The sequence below is a fragment of the Sus scrofa genome, chromosome 17, assembly GCF_000003025.6.
Source record: "Sus scrofa isolate TJ Tabasco breed Duroc chromosome 17, Sscrofa11.1, whole genome shotgun sequence".
NCBI classification, from domain to species: domain Eukaryota; kingdom Metazoa; phylum Chordata; class Mammalia; order Artiodactyla; family Suidae; genus Sus; species Sus scrofa.
In genome coordinates, this window is record NC_010459.5 from 31,845,833 (window position 1) to 31,872,911 (window position 27,079).

At 50.3% G+C, this 27,079-nt stretch overlaps 1 protein-coding gene across 4 annotated transcripts; it reads right to left on the reverse strand.

The window, feature by feature from the left end:
• MAVS (mitochondrial antiviral signaling protein) lies at nt 4,814-23,441 on the reverse strand. Of its 4 annotated transcripts, none has more exons than XM_005672763.3 (7): nt 23,320-23,441; nt 19,286-19,456; nt 17,387-17,561; nt 15,676-15,848; nt 14,530-14,683; nt 11,277-11,776; nt 4,814-10,199 (listed from the first exon to the last, which is right to left on the reverse strand). In XM_005672763.3, exons 2-7 carry the CDS (start codon nt 19,400-19,402, stop codon nt 9,744-9,746), a joined length of 1,575 nt encoding a protein of 524 aa, XP_005672820.1. In that variant the 5' UTR covers nt 19,403-19,456; nt 23,320-23,441; the 3' UTR covers nt 4,814-9,743.

A 27,079-nucleotide genomic window follows, 5' to 3' on the forward strand; every position in this document is an offset into this window, starting at 1 on the left:
TGCCATGAGCTGTGGTGTAGGCTGAAGACACAGCTTGGATCTGGCATTGCTGTGGCTGTGGCATAGGCTGGCAGCTACAGTTCTGATTCCACCCCTAGCCTGGGAACCTCCATTTGCCACGAGTGCAGCCCTAAAAAAAAAAAGATAAAAACTTTTGGAGTTCCCACTGTGGCTCAATGGGATCTGCATTGTCACTGGAATGCTAGGATGCAGGTTCGATACTCATCCTGGCACAATGGGTTAAGGATCTGGTACTGTTGCAGCTGCCAAGTAGGTTGCAACTACAGTTTGGATCTAATCCCTGGCTCATGTGCTTGCTGAGGGGCCACCAAAAAAAAAAAAAAAAAAAAAAAAAAGAGTTCCCTTTGTGGCTCAGCAGGTTAAGGATCCGACAGAGTATCTGTGGGGATGTGTGTTCAATCCTTGACTTCACTCAGTGGGTTAAGGATCCAGCATTGCTGCAAGCTGCAGCATAGGTCGAAGATGTGGCTCAGATCTGGTGTTGTCATGGCTATGGTATAGGCTGCATAGCTTGGGAACTTCCCTATGCCATTGAGTAGCCATTAAAAAAAAAAAGTTTAAATTACCCCCTGGGCCGTAGGGGATAATTATATAGAGAGCAATTAGTATTGTTTCTGGCACATAGTAAGTACTTAACAAATATCAGCTATTTTTATTTCTTTGTTGCACAGTTACTATACAGTAGATCAGAGAAATGACATGGGGTCATGATTCTGCAGTTTCAGCAAAGCACTTAGAGAAATCATGCTATCAGGACACAAGAAAAACGCGGGCTCCTTTACTTTTTATTCCAAAGAAACATGAACGCTATTCAAAAGTCAAATATCATGAACCCTCACTTCTGATCATGGAACTTCAACAATATTCAATTCATAGTCTTTCTTGTTTCATCTTTACCCCAACCCCCTCTTTGCCTCAGTGAATTATTTTGAAGTAAATCCCAGACATAGCACTTCATCATAAATACTCTAAAAGAGAGTTCCCTTGTGGTGCAGCAGGTTAAGGATCCAGTTTTGTCACTGAAGCAGCTTGGGTCACTGCTGTGTCATGGCCTAGATCCCTGGCCCAGGAACTTCCACATGCCACAGAACTGGCCAAAAAAAAAAAAAAAAATACTCTAAAAGATGAAGGCTCTTTTCTTAAGCACTCTCACAGACCATTATAGCACAAAAAAAAATTTGTAATTTCCTAATGTTGACTACTTGTCCATGTTTAAATTTCCCTGTTTTCAGTATTTTTTTACAATTGCTTTTTTAAAATTAGTTTCCAAACAAAGTCAACATATTGCATTTGATTGCTTTGTCTCAAATCTTTTAACCTATAGGTTTCCCCTCAATTTATTTATTCCCCTTCACTTTATTTATTGAAGAAACCAGCTTGTTTGTCTGAAGTTTCCCACATGCGGGATTTTGATGACTACTACATCTTTATAATTTAACCTGTTCTTCTGTCCTATATAGTCCCTGTAATTTGAGAGAGCTACAGGCTTGATGAGATTGAAACTTGCTTTCTTTAAAATAATTCTTTTTTTTTTTTTTTTTTTTTTTTTTTTGTCTTTTTGCTATTTCTTTGGGCCACTCCCGCGGCATATGGAGGTTCCCAGGCTAGGGGTCGAATCGGAGCTGTAGCCACCGGCCTACGCCAGAGCCACAGCAACTCAGGATCCGAACCGAGTCTGCAACCTACACCACAGCTCACAGCAACGCCAGATCCTTAACCCACTGAGCAAGGCCAGGGATCAAACCCACAACCTCATGGTTCCTAGTCAGATTCATTAACCACTGAGCCAAGACGGGAATTCTGACTCTTTGTTCATTTAAATATGACTCTCATAGTCTTTTGTTTGCTTTTCTTTTTAGGGCCGCACCTGTGGCATAAGGAAGTTCCCAGAGCTCCAGTTGCCAGCCTACACCACAGCCAGAACAGCGCTGGATCCGAGCCACATCTGTGACCTACACCACAGCTCAGGGATCAAACCTGCGTCCCAGCACTCCCAAGCCTCCCTGATTCCATTGCAGCACAGTGGGAACTCCAACCCTGGTATGACAAGTTCCCAGCCACAACTCTATAAATTTCCAGTACAGATCTTTTTTATTTTATTTTATTTGTTTGTTTGTTTTGCTTTGTAGGGCCGCATGTGTGGCTTATGGAGATTCCCAGGCTAGGGGTCTAATCAGAGCTACAGCTGCCAGCTTATGCCACAGCCACAGCCACATAGGATCCGAGCTGCGTCTGCGAACTACACCACAGCTGGCAACACCAGATCCTTAACCTATTGAGCCAGGCCAGGGATTAAACCCGAAACCTCATGGTTCCTAGTCGGATTTGTTTCTGCTGCACCACGACAGGGAACGCCTCCTGTCCAGATCTTGAATCAGCCATTTCTCCAATAAGTAATTGTCCCTTTCAGTGGGAAATGGTATTTAAAGACTACAATTTGGACACTAGGAGTGCTCCTTGCTAGTGGGTTGTTTATTGTTTCTAGGCTTTTTGGTGAATAGAGCTAGAAAATACATTTTTAAAGAGAAAAATATATCATGGATTTATCCTAATATTTTCCATTCATGTTTAAGTTTACAGAGTTTTACTTCTTTTTTTCTTTTTTTGTTTGACTGCAGGCGGTGGGGGCAGGGGGATATCTTTGGCATATGGAAGTTCCCAGGGCAGGGATCAAACCTGTGCCATAGCTGTGACCCAAGCCACAGCAGTGACAATGCCGGATCCTTAACCTCTAGGCCACCAGGGAACTCCTACTTAATATCTTTTTATCTTAGCTCTTAAAATCTAAGGTCTTAACAACATTCACTACTTATTTGTTTTGTCATTAAATAGATAGATAATAGTTTCAAAATAAAAATATCAATATTATTACCAACAATGTGATTACTACATACTGTTTAAGATTTGGAGTTCCCATTGTGGTGCAGCAGCAAAGAATCCAACTAGGAACCACGAGGTTGCTGGCCTCACTCAGTGGGTTAAGACTCTGGCGTTGCCATGAGCTGTGGTATAGGTTGCAGATGCGGCTTGGATCCCATGTGGCTATGGCTGTGGCTGTGCCCTGCAGCTACAGCTCTGATTCAACCTCTAGCCTGGGAACCTCCATATGCTGCGGGCACGGCCCTGAAAAGCAAAAAAAAGAAGAAGAAGAAGAAGAATTCTTTGCAGTTCTTTTGGTCCTTAGGATGCATTGCTAGGGATGAAAAATCAAATTGTTGTACTTTAAAGTCATTTGAAATGATTTCTTTCAGCATAGTTCAGCCATCAACTCAATACACAACTGAGTCCTTTTTTTCGATTTTGATTCAATTTTCAGAGATTTAAAAATTTTAATTTAACTTCATTATATAATTATGTAAAATAGGAACATGCTTCCAAAGTCAAATATATAAAGCAAGGTCTATTTAGAGAAGTCTAGGTTCTGTCCTTGAACCTTCCACTTCATTCTTCCTCCTCTCTCTTTACGGTAACCACTTTTCAGAGTAGTTTTTGGCTTACCCTTCCATAAAAATAAACAAGAGGGAGTTCCCGTCATGGCGCAGCAGAAACAAATCTGACTAGGAACCATGAGGTTGCGGGTTCAATCCCTGGCCTTGCTCAGTGGGTTAAGGATCCAGCATTGCCATGAGCTGTGATGTAGGTTGCAGAGAGGGCTCAGATCTGATGTTGCTATGACTGTGGCGTAGACAGGCAGCAACAGCTCTGATTAGACCCCTAGCCTGTGAACCACCACATGCCGTGGTTGCGGCCCTAAAAGGACAAAAGACAAAAAAATAAATTAAAAATAATAATAATTACAATAAACAAGAGATTTCAGTCTCAACTCTCTTGTTTTGTTTATTTTAGTATTTTTTTTTCTGCTAAGTTTCTCATGGCTAAGATTTATTTCAGGGAAAGGATACACAGCAAAATCAGCAAAGGGAGTTCTCTTGTGGCACAGTAGGTTCAGGAAGTGGTGTTGTCACTGCGGTGGCTCTGGTTGCTGCTGTGGCATGGGTGTGATCCCTGATCCAGGAACTTCCACATGCTGTGGGTGTGACCAAAAGAAAAAATCAGCAAAGGGAAAACCTGCGTGGGGGGAAGCTCAGAGGAAACCAGGCCCGAGCCCCTAAGAGTTCTCTCCCAGTGGAGTCACACAAGCCATCAAGACTCAAGGAAAAGCTTTATTTGCTCCTTATTTTTTTTATTTTCATGGCTTTGACTCCATAGCAGTATGTGGATATTCCTCCTTCCTATTTATATCTGCAGGGCACTCCAGTGTGGAGATAGCATAGTTTACTATGGACATCGGGTTTATTTCCAGTCTTTTGCTATTTACAAAATGTGCCATAACGAATAGACTTGTACACACATCTTTATTTTTGCTAATGTGTCTTTGGCTTAGATGTCTAGAAACAGAATTGCTAGCCCAAGAATAAATACATGTCATTTTACAGAACAGAGCCAAGTTCACCTCCTGTGGTAGATAACTTCTATAATGATGCTCCTAATGCTCCCTGCTTCCTTGGAAATTGTCCCTTGAGTGAAATTAACAAAAACAATAGGCTGTCACTTCCACAGTTAAGTTACAAAAGCCTGCGACTTTTGTTTTGCTTTCACACTCTCTCTTTTCTCTTGCTTGCTCTAACGAAGCAAGCTGCCAGGTTGTACGCTGTCCTATGGAGCAACCCAGGGGGCAAGGGACTGAGGGCAGCCCCTGGCCAACAGCCAGCAGGAAGTGCAGCCCTCAGAGCAGCAATTCAAGGAGGAATGAATCCTGCAACAATTATGTGAGTGACCTTGGAAGTGAATCCTCCCCAGATTGAGGCTTGAGATGGCTACACCCCGGCCAACCCCTCAATTGCAGCCTTGTGAGAGACCTTGAGTCAGAGGACCCAGCAAACCTGCACTTGAAATCTTAACCACAGAAACTGAGATAATAAATGCGTTGTTTTAAACTGTTAAGTTTTGACATAACTTCTCATGCCGCGTTAGTTAATGGATATACCTCCACCGGGATTGGGTTAGGTACACTCTTTTTTTTTTTTTTTTTTTTTGGTCTTTTTGCTATTTCCTGGGCCGCTCCCTCGGCATATGGAGGTTCCCAGGCTAGGGGTCCAATCGGAGCTGTAGCCACCAGCCTACACCAGAGCCACAGCAACGCGGGATCCGAGCTGCATCTGCAACCTACCCCACTGAGCAAGGGCAGGGACTGAACCCGCAACCTCATGGTTCATAGTCGGATTCGTTAACCACTGCGCCACGATGGGAACTCCTCCGAGTTAGGTATACTCTTAACAGCTAGATGACTGTAGGAAAAGTAGAATTCCTGAATAATCGGTTAATGATGAGGTCAGCTGATGAGGTCAGTTGACCAATGGTCTTGAAGAGCCTTGTGTGGAGCTTTGGCTCTGCCCTGTTCTCCATTTCATTAGTAATTTGGTGGCTCATCCTGCACACAGTGGGGAAAAAAAAATCCAGAAACAGAGGGTCCTCAAACAACTGAAACAATGACCAAATTGTTTGGATTGTTACATGAACTAAATTCAATTCAACAAAGGCCTATTTCGCTTGGCAACAATAGTTTGTAGAAGGGAGAGGGGTGGACTGGGGGGGTTGGGATTGGTGTAAGCACACTGTGGTCTATGGAATGACTGGCCAACGGGGACCTGTATGCAGCACAGGGAACTTGACCCAATATTCTGTGATGATCTATACAGGAAAATATACACTACTTTCCCTGCAGGAAAAAATGTTCCTTGGCCATCAGCTTCACCAGAGTGTATTGGTGGAAAGCAAGGGACCTCAAGGCCTGAATGACTCCATGCCTAAGAGACTCCTGTAAAAGCAGGAGACAGGCTGTGGAGTTTGAATCTGGACAAGAGTGGGAAGGTCTGCCCACTGGAAGGGCTCTGCCAGAGCCTAGAGGAGACCCCACATGCAATGGGGCAAACTGCCACTGGACATGCCCATTGATCGTCACCTTTCTGGGACAGAAGCAGTGGCCAGACACCTCAGGGGAGCTTGTTAGTAAAGGAATCCCCTCTGATTCCCTCCTCCTAAGAGAGGGACCCAGTGCTGCTCACACTTTGAACTGGTTCAAGAGGGATGTCACCACCGATGCCAAGAAACCAAGAGGGGAATGCCTCGTTGTTACCTCATGCTACCTTGGAAGAAAACACAGGTCCTTTGCCACAAAATCCTCTTGTCCCAAGTCTTTCCCTTGGCTTTGAACTCCTCACTCCCTGATTTACAAAAGGCACCTGTACAAAAAATGGGGAATCAAGCAGGAATGAACAAGACTGACCATGAGGCATTCCTGGTGGCTCAGCGGCAATGAACCCAGCTAATATCCATGAAGATGCAGGTTTGATCCCTGGCCTTGCTCAGTGGGCTAAAGATCTGGTGTTGCCTGTGAGCTGTGGTGTAAGTCACAGATGTGGCTCGGATCACGCATTGCTGTGGCTGAGGCTTTGGCCAGCAGCTACAGCTTTGATTCGACCCCTAGCCTGGGCACCTCCATATGCTGTGGGTGTGGCCCCAAAAAGACAAAAAACAAAACAAACAAACAAAAAGACTAGCCATGTGTCCACAATTACTGATGCTGGATGATGGGCATATGGAGTGGGGAGTATTATTCTATCTATTCTACCGTGTGAGCTTAAAAGTTTTTCATAAAAAAAAAAAAAAATGCTTAGAAGCTACGGGAGTTCTCCTCTGGTGCAGTGGGTTAAAGATCCAGCATTGGCTTGGGTTGCTGCCATCGCCCAGGTTTGATTCCTGACCCAGGAACTTCCACAATGCCACAGGCGTGGCCGATAAACAAACAAAAGAAGCTATGAATAACCCAACCCAAAGCCTGAAAGAGGAAAGGGCATCTTGCTGATATTTGACCAGAAATTCCCCTAAGTCAGTTAAATCTGAGTACATCCAACCAGGAAAACAAGGTGAGGATGTGATGTGAGTCTGGCTGCAGTGGGTCATCAAGCAAAGGTGACAGCTATTTCCCAGCAAAAGAGAAGCATTGGTGGCTCTTGGGCTTTGCAGGAAATGTTTCAACAGGAGAGAGAAAAGATGGAGAGGGTGTTTTGTTTTTTTTTTTAAATACGGATGTATACTGGGCTACAGGTGAGGCTGCTGTAAGTGTTTAGGATGCCATTGGCCCCTCTGGCCCCACAGCCTTTACTGAAAGGTAAAGGGTGCTTCTCCAAGCCTCTAGGTAGAGGTGGCTGTGCTCACCTCTTGGGGTAAAGGCCCTCTTTGGTCCTCCCTCCCTCCACATCACTCAGGCCATGGGGATGAGGAACCCTCCCACACGCACCCTCTTGCTGCTGAAACCCAGGACTCCTGAGATATGACACATCCCATCAACTCCCCCAAGCCCTCTTCTGGCCACAGGCCTCCATATACTGGCCAATTCCCAAGCCTGCTTCAAGTTGGCATTTTAGAGGCCTTCAGATCAACAACAGCCAAAATAGGGGTGCTGTTCGATGCAGGCCAAGTCAGGGCTTCTGGGGAGCATAATTTGCAAAGGACCAGGTACATCCCTGACTGCTTTCTACACACCTTATCCAAAAAGTATCTCCCCCTTGGCTGGTCACCGTACTTGAAATCCTACCTTTTTTCTTTTTTTGCTTTTTAGAGCTGCCCCCATATGGAGGTTCCCAGGCTAGGGGTCTAATTGGAGCTACAGCTGCCAGTCTACGCCACAGCCTCAGCAACGCCAGATCCGAGCTGAATCTGTGAACTACACCACAGCTCACAGCAATGCTGGATCCTTAGCCCACTGAGCGAGGCCAGGGATCAAGCCTGCAACCTCATGGTTCCTAGTCGGATTCATTTCCTCTGAGCCATGATGGGAATTCTGAAATCCTACCATTTATGTAGCATCCCTTAGGTCTACACACTGCTGTCGAGATACTTTGTTCCCAAGCCACCTTGAGAGGGTAGCACTTTAAAACCAGTACCTGTGCATGAATTGTTCCCTGACTTGGATACCTGGGAGTGAAGAAGGAGCACAGAGGGGTGGTTAAGAGCAAGGGTGATAGGGAGTGGTTGCAGACAGCGTGGGTAGGGACCACTCCTAGCTTCAGGGTGCAGGTTGTTCCATTTGGAGAGGGTTGAAGAGAAATCTAGAGGTAGAAGCCAAGGTCATTAGGCTGCTGAGGTCCCCTAGGGCAGTGCAAAGAAAGGCTGTAGCAGCCCAAGCAGGGTGCAGGACCCTGCAGACTGACAGCTTGGGGGCGGGTCCCAGGGACGCCCACCCCTTATGTCTCCTCAGGGCTCTGGTCCTGCTTGCAGAGCCCAGAAATGAAGGGAGCTCCCGAGGCCCCTGTCCCTGCCCCTTGTCCAGCAATGGCTGCCTGAAAAGAACCCACTAGGGTACCCCCCAATCCATCTGGTTGCTGGGGAGCACCCCAGCCCCCACCCTGCAGAATTGCCCCAGTGGATAGACCTCCCTCCCCAGTAATTCCCCAGTGCCCGGGACAAAGGAAGGGGCAAATATAAAAGGGACATAGGCGTATGGCCTGGCTCTGCTTCTAACGGTGTAGCCAAGTGCTCCAGTCCCTCCACATTGAATAGTGACAAACATGTACCCAACCCTTAGTCAATGAAATGCCAGGAACCATTCTAAGATTTAAATAGATAAACTCATTTAATCCTTATGACACTAGGACGTGTGTATCTATATATATAAAATTCCACTACTCATCCTCTTTTTACAGGTGAGAAAACTAAGGCACAGAGAGGTTAATATCTTGCCCAAGAGCACAGAATTAGTGAGAGCGGGATGCAGACCTAGGCCACCCTACAGCACAGTGGTACCCCCTTACCCACCTGGCTCCCTGCCTCTCACCCCTCATCTCCACCAGGCCGGGCAGGGAGAGATGGGGAAAAGCATTTAGCAGCCACCTGCTCTGAGCCAGGCACTTGACAAAGACATGTAGGCTTCAATCTCAGGAGAAGGCAGTGAAGGATAAGGCATGACACTCACCGTCCACATGGGTGAGCAAGACCAGAGAAGTCTGATGAGCTGCCAAGGCCACACAGCCCAGGAAGGGGTGGAGCCGAAATCTGCACCTTGGCCTGAGCTCTGCCCTGCAGGTGTTCCCTCCCCAGCCCCCATAGGGAGGTGAAGAGAGACCAGGATACGGGGGCTGGAGAGGGGCTCTTTAGGTGGTTCTCAGGCCCAGCAGCTGGTCAGGCTTCCCAGGGGTCCATGGGACTCTCCGGACCTCCTCCCATCCTTGTGTGCCAGGGGAGGCAGGGGACTAGGTCCTTAGAGATGGGCCACCATGCTGTTCCTGGGGCCCCTGGGGGCTGGAGCAAAGTCCTGTGGGGCCCCCTGCCCCACCCATCTGCTGTGGGCTGCCAGGGATCAGGGCAGGACAGCGGATGTTGTTGACGCCCTGCGGTCTCCAGCTGCACCTCCTGATCCTTGGACTTGGGACAGAGGCACCTCCTCCAGAGGACAAAGGTAACAACCCAGATGGCCAGATGGTCTGGAGCACCCAGGGCAGCACGGGTCCCCAAAAGCCAAGGATGGTGGGGGAGCCACAGAGGACAATGGGACCGAAATGCTCCCTGCTAGGACTAAGCCTGGGGCCCCCTGCCTCCCCTCTGACCCAGCCTCTGCCAGCTCCACAAAAGGGTCAGGGATGCTGGGATAACTTGGCTCTGTGGCTCAGGCAGATGTATCTTGGAGAAGGGAACAGATACGTGGTGGACAGGGCCCAGGAGCCTCACTGGGGCAGGCGCCGCCGGTACAGCATGGCCAGGAGTGTGGCCAGAAGCACCCCAACCACCGCCACCCCAACCCACGGAGCCCTAGCCTCAGTCTTGACCTCTTCCAACCCCTCTTCCAACTCCTCCTCTGCCTGGAACTCCGAGGCAGTGAGTGGCCCCGGGCTGTCCCCTACAGGTGGGGTGCTGGGGTCCCCCTGGATCCTAATAGTATCCACTGACACGTACTCGTTCTCCTCTGGGGTGTTGTCAGGCCCTGAGCCCAGAGGATTGCTGTAGCTGATGGCGAGGTCCTCGGAGGAGCCCGAGAAAGGCTGGCTATCCATCCTGGACACCAGCCTACCAGGCTTGCTCAGCTCCGGCTCCTCTGAGTCCCAGCGGTCAGAGTTGCTGTCTGGCCAGGGCGAGGTGCCTCCAGCAGCAGTGCCTATGGGCGCTGGAGATGCTGGAGTCTCCTGGGAAAGAAAGAAGGGGCTGGAGAGACTGAGGCTGGCAGGGGAAAAGCCAGGTTGGGTGGCCCCATTCCCAGGCCAGGCCAAGAACTAGCACCATACCCCAGAGTGCCCAACCCACGGATGGTACAGGAGGACAGCAGGGGAGAAGGGGACCTCCTCTAGGGCTGACAGCTCCACTCACTGGCCTGCCTGTGAGCTCACTCCCACCCCACGAGCCCCTGGTCACGTGTGGTCCCATCTACTTCAGCATCCTGCCTGGGCTTCAAGGCCGTGGAGCAGGTACAGGGTAGACAAGAGGCTGGGCCATGCACACAAAGGGCTTCATGAACTTGGTTCCTCCAGGCAGACAGCAGCAGTAGGGTTAGAGGCACAGGCTCAGAGTCTGCTGAATCAGAGCGGCTGCTCCAGGCTGGACGGGCTGGGACTGCAGTTTGTCCCACCTGGTCATGGTAGGGCAACCAGATCTCCCAGTGGTGAAGAGCAAGCCATCGAGGCCCATAAGCCACCCTGCCCTACCCCTCCCCACTCAGCTTAAAAGGGAGCTGTGAGGAGTTCCCCGTCATGGCTCAGCAGTAACGAATCCAACTAGTATTCATGAGGATGCAGGTTCGATTCCTGGCCTCGCTCAGTGGGTTAAAGATCTGGCGTTGCTGGGAGCTGTGGTGGAGGTCACAATTGTGGCTCGGATCCGGAGTTACTGTGGCTGTGATGTAGGCTCCAATTTGACCCCTCGCCTGGGAACTTCCGTATGTTACAGTTTCAGCCCTAAAAAAAACAAAAAAAAAGAAGGGGGGGTGGGGAGCTGTGAGCTCTAAATGGGTTAATACACTTGACCAGTAGAGGTGGCCCAGCATGCTTGACCCTCCTGAAGCATCCACTAAAGAGCTCTAATGATTATTATTAGAGCTAAAGTCTAAAGGATATGGTGTGAGGTCTGGACAAGGCAGGGTCTCAGCTGCCCCCCAAAAGAGAAGCCCTAGAGCAGCCTAGGCTGGAGAGAGAATGGAGCCTGGAAAGGGTCCAAGGACAGGGCTCAGGGGAGAGGCCTGGATCATTGCTAGGAGGGGGAGGACTCACCTTTTCAGGACGGTTGCTGCTCCTGATGGTGGGCCCAGTGTTGGCAGGCACCTTGCTGGCCACCGTGCTTGTAGGTTTCCTGTGGTCCGGCAGCAAGCCAGTAGGCACTTTGGGTGACATTGCGCCAGAACGCGTGGAGTTGATGGGCAATTTGGATGGTGCTACACTGGGGGACACGTTAGTGGACATTGCACCAGGGGGCTTGAGGCTGGTGGGCAACTTGGAAGGCATGGTGCTGGCAAATGCTGAGTTGGTGGGCACTTTAGAGGGCACCATGCTGGCAGTCACAGAGGTGGTGGGCACCCCTGCCCCACCGGAGCAGATGGTAGCTTCAACCTGGTCACCAGCTCCACCTGCAGAGGCCAAGCCAGTGGAGGAGGAGGCAGTAGACACGGGTGGTCCAGGCAAACGGCTTGCCCTGGGGGTAGAACGGGCCAAGGGCTGGAAGGAGACAGTCGGAGACACAGGCCCACGGGGTGACGTGGGGCTGGAGACCGTGCCTACAGGTGGCAAAACAAAAGGAGAGACACAAACCCCACAAGAGTGTTACCCTAAAATCACAGTGGCCCTGGGATCAGAGGGTTGGTGGAGGGTCCCTCTGCCCCAGCTCATAACACCCCTACTGCATCCAAGCCTCCCAATCTCCTCGCCATGGAGGAGTCCCACAGTCCCTTTGGTCATGGCTCCCAGGGTCAGAGGCCCAATGATTGCAGGTACATCCTTGGTCCTGGCTCTCCTCAGCCCTTTGCCTGTCCTCTCACAAGAGCAAAACCATTCCTCCCTCTAGCAGGATCTAGTTTAAGAAGCATTAATAATCAGAGTTCCTGCTGTGGTGCAACAGGATCAGCAGCGTCTCCGGAGCACTGGGACTCAGGTTCAATCCCCGGCCTGGCAGAGTGGGTTAAGGAGTCGGTGTGGCCGCAACTGTGATATAAGTCGCAACCGCGGCTAGGATCTGATCCCTGGTCTGGGAACTCCATATGCCATGAGGTGGCAACAAAAAAAAAAAAAAAAAAATTATTCTGGAGTTCCCATTGTGGCGCAGTTGTTAACGAATCTGACTAGGTTCCATGAGGTTGCGGGTTCGATCCCTGGCCTTGATCAGTGGGTTAAGGATCCCGCATTGCTGTGGCCCTGGCGTAGGCTGGTGGCTACAGCTCCGACTGGACCCCTAGCCTGGGAACCTCCATATGCCACGGAACGGCCCTAGAAAAGGCAAAAAGACAAAAAAAAAAATTATTCTGTTTTTTATTCTCCTGCCTGGGATACCCCCTTTTCCTCTTGTGTTTGCCTCTTCCATCTTCTTCTCAGCCTGGTTGGATCCTGGATGTTTCTCCCACTGCCCTCCTCCCTCTCAGGAGGAGAAATCCTGGGCCAGGGCAAGGTCTAGTCAGCCCCCAGTATGTGCAGATCTTCTAGGAAGCTGAAAGGTTTGTGGGTGCAGGCACAAAGCCACCCCCAAGAGGAGGGCCTGAACGGGGGGAAGTAGGAGGGAGTAGGTGGTGATGGTTCACAAAGGCTCTTACACCAGGATTTTCCATGGAACTCTGAGAACACACATGCCAGACCCCACAGCTGACAAAGGGCAGGAGTGATTCTGATGTGCCCCCACTCTCCCTGCCCCAAATCTAACACCACAGCATCTCACAGAAGCTGGGTCCAAAATTGTACTGAAATCAAAGAGCCCTTTGCAGGAGTTCCCGTTGTGACACAGAAGTAATGAACCCGACTAGTACCCATGAGAACACAAGTTCGATCCCCGGCCCCTGCTCAGTGGGTTAAGGATCTGGAGTTGCCATGAGCTGTAGTATAGACACAGCTTGGATCCCACATTGCTGTGGCCATGGTGTAGGCCAGCAGTTGCTACTCTGATTTGACCCCTAGCCTGCAAACTTGCGTGTGCCTTGGGTGTGGCCCTAAAAAGACCAAAAAAAAAAAAAAAAAAGTGCTCTTTGCCTCCCTGGTCCACAGCAGCATTTCCTGAAAGGTGTTTCATGGCAAAGGCTGACACTGCAAAGGACAAAAGGACGCTTGGGGCAGAGTTTGGCGTGACAGGAGCATGAGGTACTAAGATGGCCTCTTTTGAGCCTTATCACTGCTCATGTGCCTTGGGGCTGTTCCATGGGCACTGGGGCGGGCTGGGTACCAGCAGCACATGGAACACAGTTTGGGAAGGAGTGGGACAGAGATGCCAGCCTGGGAGATCAGAACAGACAGCGCTCTACCCCTGAGAGGTCTGGTGTGGGGTCCAGGCCAACAAAGAGGATATTTCCTCCAGGGGCTGAAAAGCTTTAGGGATCTACCGGGAGCTAGAGACCCCTTTGGGGTAGGGCAGGGCTCCCTGCCAACAGCTGGCCTGGCCCTGGACTGTCCTCCAGGTCCTGGCAGATCCCTGCCCAGTCCCTTTGGTACAGTGCACTCTCACATCTGTATCATGCCCTCTGCAATGTGTCAGCCCTCTCATCTACGGAGGGGGTCTCTCTCTATTCCTTGATGCTGGGCTGGCTCTTCGACTTGCTTTGTTGCACAGAAAGAGACTGGAGGAAAAACTATGCCAGTTTCCCCAGGAGCCTTCCCTCCCTCACTCAGAACTCTGCTCAAGGTACACAAGATGCGCTTGTCTGCTGGAAGATGAGAGTCTCATGGAAGCGAAGAGACGTACCCCAGCCAACAGCTATAAACAGAGCTTGTATGTACACTGATGCGTATGTAAGAGGGGATTCAGCCCCCCTGAGCCAGCCCAAATTGCTGACCCACACAATCACGAGCTAAATAAATAGCTGTGTTTTAAGCTACTAACTTTTGGGAGTGTGTGTTACACAGCAAATGCTACCCAATGTACCCTCTAAGGAACTGTGTTGTTCCCTGGGGTGAACTCTTCCCCCCGCCTTTTCTTTTTTTAGGGCAACAAGTACAGCATATGGAAGTTTCCAGGTTAGAGGTCGAATTGGAGCTGCAGCTGCCGGCCTAAGCCACAGCCACAGCGACGTCAGATCTGAGCCATGTTTGTGACTTACACCTCAGCTCATGGCAACACCAGATCCTTAACCCACTGAGCAAGGGCAGGGATCAAACCAGCATCCTCATGGACACTAATTGGGTTCTTAACCGCAGATCCACAATGGGAACTCCTGGGATGAATTCCTTTTATTCCCACCCCTGCCTCCTGTCCAAGGAAACCAGAGGGTCAACTCTAACTCCTACCCTCACTGGGAGGTCAGAAAGGCCCCAGAACTCCGAAGCCCATGCATACCTGCTGTGTGGGCACTGCCCAGTTCTGTGTCCTGCTTCTGATGCCCACCTGAGGTCAGAGGGCTGAGGGCCACATCAGAGGAGGGCTCCAGGGGGCCACCTGGCCTCTTCAGGACAGCCCCAGAGTTGGGTGGCTGTGGCGCTGTCTTTGAACTCTGCGGGCAAATGTGAATAAGACAGCTGTTTCTCACAGGAGCTGGCAAAGGGCAGCTTAGGCTCCTACAGGCCTTGGCCCATGCCATGGAGCACAGGAACCAAGGAAGCCCTGGCCTGAGCTTTGGTCATCGTCAGAACTTCTGTCCAAGGTGACTTTGAACCCATCTCACAGAAAACCATCCCATTATCCCATGGGGGAGTCCCTACTCACGTCTCTGGCCCTGTAGAAAGGTCCTTCTCTCTGGGGCTGCTGCACAGACCCCTTTCTTGGGGTTCAAGTGCATGATTTCGCATCTATCAGATACACCACTGCCTGTTCATCATATCCCAAAAGAATCAGTCATCTTTCTCCCCCAACTTGACTTTACTGGCAATGATTACAGCTCTAACCATCCGCCCCCTATCTGTCACCTCCAGCTGCCACAGCCCCCTATCTGTCACCTCCAGCTGCCACACTCCCCCTCATCTGGTTACCCCCTGATCCCTTGACCCAGCTCAACATCTCACATGGACCACTGTAAAGACCTCAAAACTGTGACCTCAGAGTTCCCATTGTGGTGCCGTGGAAACGAATCCCACTAGGAACCATGAGGTTGTGGGTTCAATCCCTGGCCTCGCTCAGTGGGTTAAGGATCTGGCGTTGCCGTGAACTGTGGTGTAGGTAACAGACGCAGCTCAGATCCTGTGTTGCTGTGGCTGTGGGGTAGGCTGGCAGCTGTAGCTCCGATTCGACCCCTAGCCTGGGAACCTCCATATGCCATGGGTGCAGCCCTAAAAGGCATAAAAATGAAACAAGACAAACAAACAAGAAACTGTGACCTTGCAGCTGGTTGATGAGAGATGGTTGGGAGCTGCCACATAGTGAAGAGCTGGCTGACAGTCTGGGAGCTGGTCTGGGGTAGATCCACAGTGGGGAAGCCCTGGGGTTCCCGAGCAGAGATTAGGCATGACTTGTGGGGGGCTTCTAGAAGGCTGAGTGAGCAAGACACACCTCTCCTGGGGCCTCTGGCGACTGGGTATCCTGGACAGGCATGGGGTAACTTGGCTCATCCTCTCTGTAGCCATTGTGGGGGATGCTGGGGGCCACAGCAGGTCTGGAAGGCCCTGGAGCCTCAGCAGGAGTAGATGGCGGCTCCAGTGGAGCTGGGGGGCTGTTTGAATTCCCTGAAGGACAAAGATATAGTGATGCTAAGGAGGAACTTGAGTGCCCTCGGTGACAGGAGAGCCTGGGTGCTCCTAGACTCCCAGGCCCAAGGCTATCGGTCCCCCCACAGCTCCCAAAGCCATCCCGATGTGGGAGATACACCTCAGAGGAGACAAGCCTCACTGAGTGGGAGGCAGGTGTGGGAGGGAGGGTGGAGATGGAGAGGACACAGAGAGGGAGGAGGAGCACGGGGGAGGGGACAGTGGGGCCTCACAGGACTCTCACCACCCAGACAGTGCCAGTAGTCACCACTACTCTGGCCCCAAGCATTCTGGGAGCCAGGGGCCTTCTTCTCCTCCGTGTGGGTGGCTCTCACCACTAACTGACCCCTGACCTCAAGCTGCCTCCTCAGCCCCTCCCCTTCACCCCCACCACCCACCCCTGGCCCCACTGTAGCTGTTTGCACCAGGGAGAAATCACTGTTAATCTCCACAAATGAGTTCCTATCATGGTGCAGCAGAAATGAATCCAACTCAGAACCATGAGGTTGCGGGTTCGATCCCTGGCCTTGCTCAGTGGGTTAAAGATGAGGCGCTGCTGTGAGCTGTGGTGTGGTTCACAGATGCAGCTCAGATCTGGTGTTGCTGTGGCTGTGGTGTAGGCCGGGAGCTACAGTTCCAATTGGACCCCTAGCCTGGGAACCTCCATATGCCACGGGTGTGGTCCTAAAAAAAAAAGACAAAAAAGACCAAAAAAAGAAAAAGAAATATAAATAGAACTGGTATGCGTTTGCATCCAGCCTCAGGCCCTGAGACCCTGGCCTCACCAGACCCGGCTGCGCACGCAGCCTGGCCAGGAGCATGGAGAGGGCACCGAGGGATACCTGGGCAGCTCACGGCGGGTGGCTAGAAGGCTCTAGGAGAAACCAGGTTGGGGGAAGAGACGCGGGGAAAGGAAGGAAGGAAGCCATGTGGGAAAAAGAGGAGACAGTGAAGGGAAGAGGAGCAAAGAGGTGAGCAGAGAGAGGGAGGGCAAACTGAGGGAGAGGAGAAAAGGCGGGGAGGCAAATGTCACAGCCACAAACATTAGAGGAGGCTCCATGGGCTGAACACAGGGGAGGAGCCCAGCCCCAGCTAAGCACCCAACCTGCCGTGGTCCCATGGTGTCCACTGCAGCCCTGTAAGGTAGATGTTGCCATAAGCTCCTTTTTCCAGAGAAGACCGGGACTTAGGGAATGAAGAGCCTTGGCCAAAGGGTTACTAAAGGTTAGGAGTTCCCTGGTGGCCTCGCAGTTAAGGATTCAGTGTGGTCACTGCAGTGGCTCAGGTTTGATCCCTGGTCTGGGAATTTCTGCATGCTGCAGACGCGGCCCAAAACATAAATAAACAGAGGTTACTAAGTGGCCAAGCGGAGAGCTACACTTTGGTGTGTCCATGGCCCAGGAGTGATGGGAGGGAGGGGGATGGAGGAAGGCAGCACGTATGGGGGGAGAGAGAGGGAGAGTGGAAGCCAGGGGAATCAGACGGGAGTTCCAGAAGGGTCAGGGCAGGAGGCTCACGCAGCAGGCTGTTCTGGTAGACACGGGACACTTCGTCAGCGAGATCAGACAGCTCACAGATCCTCAGTGCCCCGATGAAGGACTGTACCCAGCCGCTCCTCCGCCGAAGGCTGTCGAAGAGGTCCCAGAGGGTGCCCTGGTTGCCCCAGCGCTCAAAGGAGGCCCGCAGTCGGTCCTGAAACACACAGCCCACCCCCGCCACCCAGCTCAAGCCAGGTGGCCCTGACCCCTTCCCCACTCTGGAGGGGACAGCAGCAGACAGGGGGTACCTAGAGAGCCACAAGCGGGAAGAGACCATCTGAAACTGGGTCCGAGTCAGGACAAGGTCAAGGTTTGTGCCCAAGTTTAAAGGCAGCTATCAGGAAATAGCCTCTTACTGTGTCCCAGGTTCTCCTTGCTGAGCTTTGCATGAACTACCCTATTTAATGCTTTTATGACCCCTACGCTACTGATGAAGAAACTGAGGCTTAATACAATGAGGCACCAATATCAAATGCTTTCACTGACGTGTGGAATCTGAAAAAAGGACAGACTGAACTTCTTTGCAGAACAGATGCTGACTCACAGACATTGAAAAACTTATGGTCTCCGGAGGAGACAGTTTGGGGCTGGGGGGATGTGCTTGGGCTGTGGGATGGAAATCCTGTGAAATTGGATTGTGATGATCATTATACAACTACAGATGTGATAAATTCATTTGAGTAATTAAAAAGAAAAAAGAAAGAAAGAAACTGAGGTTCAGCACATACAAACAAGCAACCAGGTAGCAGAAACAAAAACCCACAGAAGGAGTTTCCACTGTGGCACAATGGAATTGGTGGCGTCTTGGAAGCACTGGGATGCAGGGGGTGTTTTTTTGTTGTTTTTTTTTTTGTTTGTTTAACCACTCAATGAATTTTATTACATTTATAGTTGTGGGATGCAGATTTGATCCCCAGCCTGGTGCAGTGGTTAAGGATCCAGCATTGCCACAGCTTTGACTTAGGTCAGGACTGTGGCTCAGATCTGATCCCTGGCCCAGGATATCCATATGCCACGGGGCAGTCAAAAAAAAAAAAAAAAAAAAAACGCAGAAAACATTTACTGCAGAACTAAATGGCCAAACCCCACTAACCACAGACCCACATGCCACCAGCATCTGCAAGGAGAAAGCAGAGGGAAGCCTCAAGTTTTAATCTGGGGACAGCTAAAACTTTGATGGGTTCGGCTCACTGTGATAGGGGCTCATGGCAAGTGCTAAGAGGCTGGCCATCTGGCTCCCATGGACTCTCGAAATTGAGCCCCCAGGCTGCCTGCAGGACAGGTCACATGTCTGGAAGAATGGAACTGAAACTCAGCAGGAACAAGGACAAAAGAGATGAAGAGGAGTTCCCATCGTGACTCAGGGGAAACAAATCTGACTAGGAACCATGAGGTTGTGGGTTCAATCCCTGGCCTTGCTCTGTGAGCTGTGGGGTAGGTCGCAGACACAGCTCAGATCCTGCATTGCTGTGGCTGTGGTGTATGCCAGCGTTGTAGCTCTGATTCGCCCCCTAGCCTGGGAACCTCCATATGCCACGGGTGCAGCCCTAAAAAGAAAAAAGAAAAAAAAAAAAAAGAGGTGAAGCAAAAAAGACCATTCAGATGATAGCGCGTGGAGGGGGGGCAGAACCCAGAAATATGTGCCATATTTTGAAGCATTACCCCAAAGGGACACAAGAGGGAGTTCAGTGAGGTTGAAAAAGGCACCCCCTCCACCCACCCCCATCCCACACTTCATTCTGAAAGTTAGAAAACTGTTGAGTGCAGGAAGCAGGAAGCAGAGCACAGAGAAGGAGGGAGTAGGTCCGGGCTTGGGGGAAGCTCTGAATTCCACAGCCCTGCCCCCAGTCAGTGCCTGGCTGTGATGCCCTGGCTCACCTGGTCACTTGCTGTGAGGCAGGACAGGTAAGGCAGAATCTCCAGAACATGGATCTTGCAAAAATTCCTGTGATGGTTGCGGATATACTGATAAGTCTTGTCCTCGGCAAACGTCATCGCTATCCGGGTTGTGAAGTGACAGAGGGCTCTGGCCCATGAAGGGTAGATGGACTGACAAAGGGAAAAAAAAAAAGACTAGAGGAAAACAGACCACACTTGGGAATAGAGTTGGGAGTCGAGGTGGACAAAAGGCAATGCTTTCTGTTTCAACTCTCCGGAATTTTTGCTTTTTTTCTTTAATCTTCCTTTTCTTTTTCTTTTCTTTCTTTTTTTTTTTTCTTTTTTGGCCACACCTGGAGTGTGCAGAAGTTCCCAAGCCCGGGATCGAACCCACGCCACAGCAGTGACCAGAGCCACAGCAGTGACAACACCGGATCCTTAACCCACTGAGCTACCAGGGAACATCCTGCCTGAGTCTCAGAGGCCTTCAGTGAATTTGCTTAAAAATGAATTGATGACCAAAAAAAAAATCAGATCCAGAAGATCTAGGGCCCACTGGGGAGACCTCTGGCTCCCACTCCATCAGTCCTAGGTTTGAACATCTGAATGTGCTGACAGCCAGAGGGCTCCACCTAGAAATGCTGCATCTTTGGAGTTTACTGAAGGGGAAGGGGGGAGGGGAGGAAAAGGAGGAAGAGGAGAGAGAGAAGGCAACATGATAATAACAGGATGTATGCCACTCTAACTGTGAAGAAAATGAAATACCAAAAAATGAAGGGGGCTTGCTAGTTAGTAGAAGAGCAAAGCACTGAGGTCCTCAGGATCCAAAATCAGGCTCTTTCCAGAGCATGACTGCAGGCCCTAGAACAATAAAGTTTGTTATGTACATATTTTTAGGGTATGAGGTTGAGTTTCACTCCTGGGTGTGACCCAGGGCAAGTTATCAGCCTTTTGCAGGCCTGTCCTCACCCCTAAAATGGCTCAGGGCATTTGTTTTAATAATACAGTAGTGCAGCCTTATAAGCCTGAAATGTTCAAGTACCCCAGGGAGTTCCCTTGTGGCTCAGTGGGTTAAGGATCTGCCATTGTCGCTGCAGTGGCTCAGGTCACTGCTGTGGCATGGGTTTGATCCCTGGCCCAGGAACTTCCAAATGTCACAGATGTGGCCAAAAAAAATTCGAAAATAAAATGAAGTGCCCCCCCACCTCCCCGCAAAGAAGCAATTGCTGTAGGTTGCTTATACACCACTTACAACAATTTGCCATGATAGACCTCTTTGTTTGCTTATTTCTCATTTGCCTTTCTCATAAGGGAGAGCTGCAGGGAACAAGACAGACAAGATCTCTGCCATCATCCAATTTACATTCTACTGAGGTGGGACAGATAACAAATCAGTAAAATGTAACTCCAGCTAGGAATAAAGGTTATAGAAAAAAATGAAGTGGATGATGAGACAGAGCCCCTGAAGAAGGGTATGCTGCTTGAACTGGGATGGTCAGGGAGACCTTTCTGAATTGATGACATTGAGCCAAACCATTCTTGGCTGCAAGATAGTGCTTTGGGCAGAGGGCATAGCCAGTGAGAAGTCCAAAGGTGGGAAAACACTTGGCATGTTTGAAGATGAGAAAAGTAGATCAGAGCGGTCCAGGTTTAGAAAGCTAGGGGGAGGGGTAGAGATCAAGGTCAAGGAGGTTGTGAAGGGCCACTTATGTAGGCCATTATAGGAAAGGACTTTGAGTTTTATTTGGAGTGAAATGGGGAGCCATTGGAGGGTTTTGAGCAGGAAAAGGAGAAGACTTGATTTATGTTAAAGATCTCTGTGGTGGAGTTCCCATCATGGCTCAGCAGTTAACAACCCCAACTAGCATCCATGAGGATGCAGGTTTGATCCCTGGCCTCACTCAGTGGGTTACGGATCTGGTGTTGCCATGAGCTGTGGTGTAGTTCACAGACGTGGCTCAGATCCTGTGTTGCTGTGGCTCTGGTGTAGGCCAGCAGCTGTAGCTCCGATGGGACCCCTAGCCTGGGAATCCCCGTATGCCGCGAGTGAGGCCCTAAAGAGAAGAAAAAATTTAAAAAAATATATATATATACCTCTGCAGTGATTGTAAGGACCCTGTACTGTGGAGGGGGCAGGATGGAAGCAGGGAGATATGTCAGGAGGCCACAGCAGGGACCCCATGAGGGGTACACCAGGATGGTAACCATGAAGATGGTGAGGGGTGGCCGGATTCCTGGTATTTTGTGGATACAGGAGATGAAGGAGAGAGAAGGATCTGGAATGACACCTTCGGCACTGGGTGGATGGAGGGTGCCACTTAGCAAGCCAGAGAATCTGCGGGAGAAGCAGTGGTGCAGATGGGGCTCCAGGGCTCCATCTGAACAAGTGAAGTTGGAGATGCTATTGGATATCCAAGGGGCTTTTCCGGGAGGGAAGGGGGCAGAGTAGAGGGGGCAGGCTAGAGTAGAAACATGGGTGTCAAGCTTGGGTGGGAGCTCTAGGAGACAGTGCTGCAGAGCAGAGAGTAATGTAAAGCTGCTGAGGCTGCCAGTCCCCCACCACATGTGAAATGGGGCAGCAGTCCTGCCTACCTGCTGCCACCGGCCTCATAGCCACACACTGCGCAACTTGCTTTGCCAACACCAGGTGCAACTTCCCTCGTGAGGCAAGTACAAAAGACAGAGGTCAAGAGGATCAGGGAGGTGGGGCAGGGGTCCCCTGAGCCTTTAGGAAATGAGCAAAGAACACTGTGGGGGCAAATATACCCATTTCCCCTTCCCTCCTGTGGGATACAGAGAGGTATCAGGAGAGAGGCAGGTGAAACATTCTTCTGCATCCCAGTCTCAGCCCCTGAGGCACAGAGTCTGGGGGTATCGGGGTATGAATTGGTTCAACCAAAAAGAAAGGAACCCCATATCTGTTCACATTTATTAAGGGTCCACTACTGGCAGGCACATACTAAATTTCTTTCATTTAATCCTTGCCACAATCCCTTAAGAAATGAAGCCACGTTGCACAGCTGACCAGTGGCCTAACAGGATTTGAACCCAGGACTTGTTGCCTAATTGAAACTCATCATACACGGTGCAGGGCAAAGAAACCCCTGCAGCAAGCGAGACTCACTTGACTCCAGGCCTTCAAACCCCAAGGTCACTGCCTGGCTGGGGATGGGGGTGGGGGAGGTGTAGGACTGACTGAAAGTGGCCTGGGAAAAATGCAGAATTTGGTCCCTGCTCTTGTGGGGAATGGAATCTTTTGGACAGATCTGAGGCCCTTCTAACTCTGCCCACTACAGCAGCCGGGTTCTCAGGTCCTTTCAGAAGTCCTTTCAGGTGTTTTTGAGCCTTCAAACGAAGAATGTTGATTTTTTTCCATTGTTTTCCTGACACCTCCTGGTCTCGGATAAGATGCGCGGCGGAGTGCTCCTGATGGATGCGGCTAGGAGAGTTTCTACCCCGACTGCACCAGAGGCTGTGTGTCCGTTCCAGAAAGAAAATTCCACCCTCCCGGAAGGGGCGCGGCCTCACAGCCTCAGCTCGGATTCCATAATTCCTGGGCCAGACCCAGGACTTCAGAGGGCGGGTGGGCTGTTCTGAGCAGATGTCAGCGCCGAGAACAGTCAGGACCCAGGGGACGGCGGCAGTCCTCGACCCCTCAAGCGCGGCCGCGGCCTCCAGACATTAGCGCACCCGGGCTAGGCCTCGCCTGGGGATCACCCTGGACCTGAGGGCGACTGGAAGGGGCTCAGGAGTCAGCGCCTGTCTCCTTCCGGCCCAACCTCGTCTCCAATCCAAGCAGACGCCGGTGCCACGCACCTCCCAAGCCCTCAGTGATGGTTGCGGCGCGCGGAGCCCTCGCTGCCCCGAACCCCACGAGCCTAAGAATCCGCTCTTCTCGGCCGCCGGGCGCCCCAAGCCTCATGCGGCCCGAAGGACTCCGACTCCCACTCAGCTCCCTCCCTGCGGGCTACCTCCCCGAAAGGCGTCCGTGCCCCAGAGCCCAGAGGACCGAGCTCCAGGGCCGGCGATCTTACCTCGGGGTAGCCACGGCCAGGCAACCTGCCTCCTGTAGCCTATAGCCCGGAACCCTCCCCAGCAGGACAGGAGAGTGGGGGCCGGAGCTGCACGGCCATTGGCCAGACGGCGGGGGCGGGGTTTCGGCTCCAGTGGGAGCCACTGGGCGGCGGGGGGCGGGTACTCGGTGGTGGTTTGGGGGCCTGGACTCGCCGGACGGGCGCTCGGGACTGACCTGGGTTCGTACTTTTTGGAGTGCAAAGGAGCAGATGACCAGATGACCTTCTTTTCTTGTTTGTCTCGAGCAACTTCCAGGGGGAAGTCCAGGGTCTGGTTAGAAACCAAGTCGAAACTGTGGCGGCCTTGGTCCACGACGCTTCCCACACGAAGCTACCATTCCTCACGCTGAGTAATTTGAGGGGTGAGGGTCTTTTGGTCGTTCACCCAGGGCCTATCACATAGTCAGTGCTCAATAAACGTCGGATGTCATGAAAAGTGCCCAGCCAGGCGACACGTTCTGGGCCTGAGGAGGCAAGATCGATCTGGAGTGCGGGGGTGGGGGGATAGGTGTATGAAAGGGCCAGGGCGCCTAGTTTGTCTCACAAGGTTGGGCACGCTGGGGGTGGGCTCTGAGTGCTGCGTGGAAACGCCCTCTCCTTTCAAGAATTCTGGTTGGTACCTCACCGCAGTTTTCCCCAACCGCCTGCTCTGCCGAGGCAGCAAAGGCCAGCAGTTATTGAATGCCCACTGTTTCAGGTACAGACTTAAAGTCTTAGGGCCCATTAAATATTCTCCCAAAAAAAGTAGAGGTTTATTTTTTTTCCTGTTTTTGTTTTTTGTTTGTTTGGTTGGTTGGTTTTTTTTTTTTTTTGGTCTTTTTGCCATTTCTTGGGCCGCTCACGTGACATATGGATTTCCCAGTCTAGGGGTCCAATCGGAGCTGTAGCCGCTGGCCTACACCAGAGCCACAGCAACGCGGGATCTGAGCCACGTCTGCGACCTACACCACAGCTCACGGTAACGCCAGATCCTTAACCCACTGAGCAAGGCCAGGGATCAAACCCGCGACCTCATGGTTCCTAGTCGGATTCGCTAACCACTGCGCCATGATGGGAACTACTTTTTTTTCCTGTTTTAAAGAGAGATTAGGAGTTCTGGCTGTGGCTTAGCCGGTTAAGGATCCAGAGGTGTCTTTGCTGTGGTGGGGGTTGTGGGTGTGGTGGGTTAAGGATCCAGCCTTGTGAGCAGCTGTGGCATAGGTCCGAGCTGCAGGTAGTATTTGATCCCTGACCTTGAAACTTCCATATGCTGCAGGCGCAGTCAAAAAAAAAAAAAGAGAGAGAGAGAGATTAAAAGATTTGGGGAAATGCTTGGCAGTCCTTAAGTTAAACATATGAGTTAAACATATGAAATGCTTGGAAGTCCTTAAATTAAACATATAAACCCTATGAGTCCACTTGGAAACACACACAATAGTGGCTTTATTCACAATATGCAAGTTCTGGAAACAAATGTGCATAAACAGAATGGAGAGATGGACTGTGGTGTATACAGTAGTGAAAAAGAACAGTCAAGGAAAACTACTCATATCCACAATGTGGATGAATATTACCAGGATGGAATGGACACCGTGGCTAACCCAGCCAAGCACAGAGAGTACATGCTGTCTGTTCTCAGTCATAAGGTAAGATAAGGTTCAAAAGCAGGCAAAACTCATCTCCATAAATAGAAATCATATCACTGGTTACTTCTAGGGGATGTTGAGGGGTAGGGTACAAGAGAGTCTTCTGGAGTGATAGAAATGTTCTATATCTTGATGAGTGGTGGGTACCTGGGCTCACACATATGTAAAAATGCATCAGCTGTACCCTCATGATTGCTACCCTTTATATTGCAACTTAAAAAGGAAAGAAAGGAGTTCCCATTGTGGCACAGTGGTTAACGAATCCGACTAGGAACCATGAGGCTGCAGGTTCGATCCCTGGCCTTGCTCAGTAGGTTAAGGATCCGGTGTTGCTGTGAGCTGTGGTGTAGGTTGCAGACGCAGCTCGGACCCCTAGCCTGGGAACCTCCATGTGCCGCGAGAGCGGCCCTAGAAAACGCAAAAAAACAAACAAAAAAAAATAATAATAATAAAAGGAGAGAAAGACAACGAAGGCTAAGAGGTTTGGTTGAGATCACGTGCAAATGCTTGAGCATTTGTCTGGGTCCCCAAAGCCAGTACTTCCAAACTGAAACATAGAAAGATACCTGAACATCAGATGAGATATTACTTTATGTGGCAATGCTGTGAATATCTCACAACATTCAGCATTTCAAAAAATTTTTTTTGTTTTTAGGGCCGCACCCATGGCATATGGAGGTTCCCAGGCTAGGGGTCTAATTGGAGCTGTAGCCACTGGCCTACACCACAGCCACAGCAACACCAGATCTGAGCTGTGTCTGTGGCCTATACCACAGCTTTGGTATTGAGCTGAGATCAGGGATCGAACCCACAACCTAATGGTTCCTAGTAAGACTCGTTTCCACTGCACCATGATGGGAACTCCCCAAGATATTATTAACATCACACCTGAACTCAACCAACTGTGATAAAGCCAGCTCTGTCTTGTTCGGCCAAGACAGGGTGAATGCTGATTAGTGTGAAAATTTACTCCTGCCTGCTACCCGGCACAAATCCAGCGACCTCATATCTAATTCTTGCAAGAACACTAGGAGTATTTCCAAATGCAATTGACACCGCTGTCTTTGCTGGATTTTTCAAGGCATTAAAAAACACAGCTTCCAGAGTTCACGTTGTGGCTCAGCTAGTTAAGAACCCAACATAGTGTCCATGAGGATGTGGATCCTATCCCTCTGGGATCTCTTAAAAATCACTAATTCTGGAGTTCCCGTCGTGGCGAAGTGGTTAACGAATCCGACTAGGAACCATGAGGTTGCGGGTTCGATCCCTGCCCTTGCTCAGTGGGTTAACGATCCAGCGTTGCCGTGAGCTGTGGTGTAGGTTGCAGACGCGGCTCAGATCCTGCGTTGCTGTGGCTCTGGCGTAGGCCAGTGGCTACAGCTCTGATTCGACCCCTAGCCTGGGAACCTCCATATGCCGCGGGAGCGGCCCAAAGAAATAGCAAAAAGACAAAAAAAAAAAAAAAAAAATCACTAATTCTCTTCATGAAGGCTTCACCCTTATGGCCTAATCACCTCCCAAAGACCTTAACACCAAACATAGGGGATTCATTTTTAATATATGAAAATACATATGGGGGGTGGAATGGACATAAACATTCAGTCTACAGCAAATATCAACCATTGGGGGCCTATTATAAAACAAACAAAATGACAAGTGTCAGCAAGGATATGGAGAAATCAGAACCCATATACTTTGCTGGTGGGAATGTGAAATGGTGCAACTGCTAAGGAAAACAGTATGGCAGTTCCTCAGAAAAGGAAAAATAGAATTACGATATGATTAAGCAATTCCACTTCTAGATATAAACCCAAATGAATGAAAGCAGGGACTCAAACGGTATTCACAACAGCCGAAAGGTAGAGGCAACCCAAATATCTATTGATGGATGAAAGGATAAAACAAAATATAGTATATACATAAAATGGAATATTATTCAGCCTTAAAAAAGAAGAAAATTCTAGCCCATGCTATAACATGGATTGAACTTTGAAGGTATTATGCTAAGCGATATAAGCCAATCACAAAAGGACAAAGGTCTACAACATTTGACATATGAGTCAAATTCAAATTCAAATTCAAAGGAGAAAGCAGAA

Coding starts and splice junctions, on each gene's coding strand:
- MAVS (XM_005672763.3), bottom strand. CDS start 19,402: ATGACGTTTGCCGAGGACAAGACTTATCAGTATATCCGCAACCATCAC. Junction 17,562..19,285: donor GCCTCACAGCAAGTGACCAG/GTGAGCCAGGGC, acceptor TGTGTGTTTCAG/GACCGACTGCGGGCCTCCTT. Junction 11,777..14,529: donor GGGCAGTGCCCACACAGCAG/GTATGCATGGGC, acceptor TGCCACCTGTAG/GCACGGTCTCCAGCCCCACG.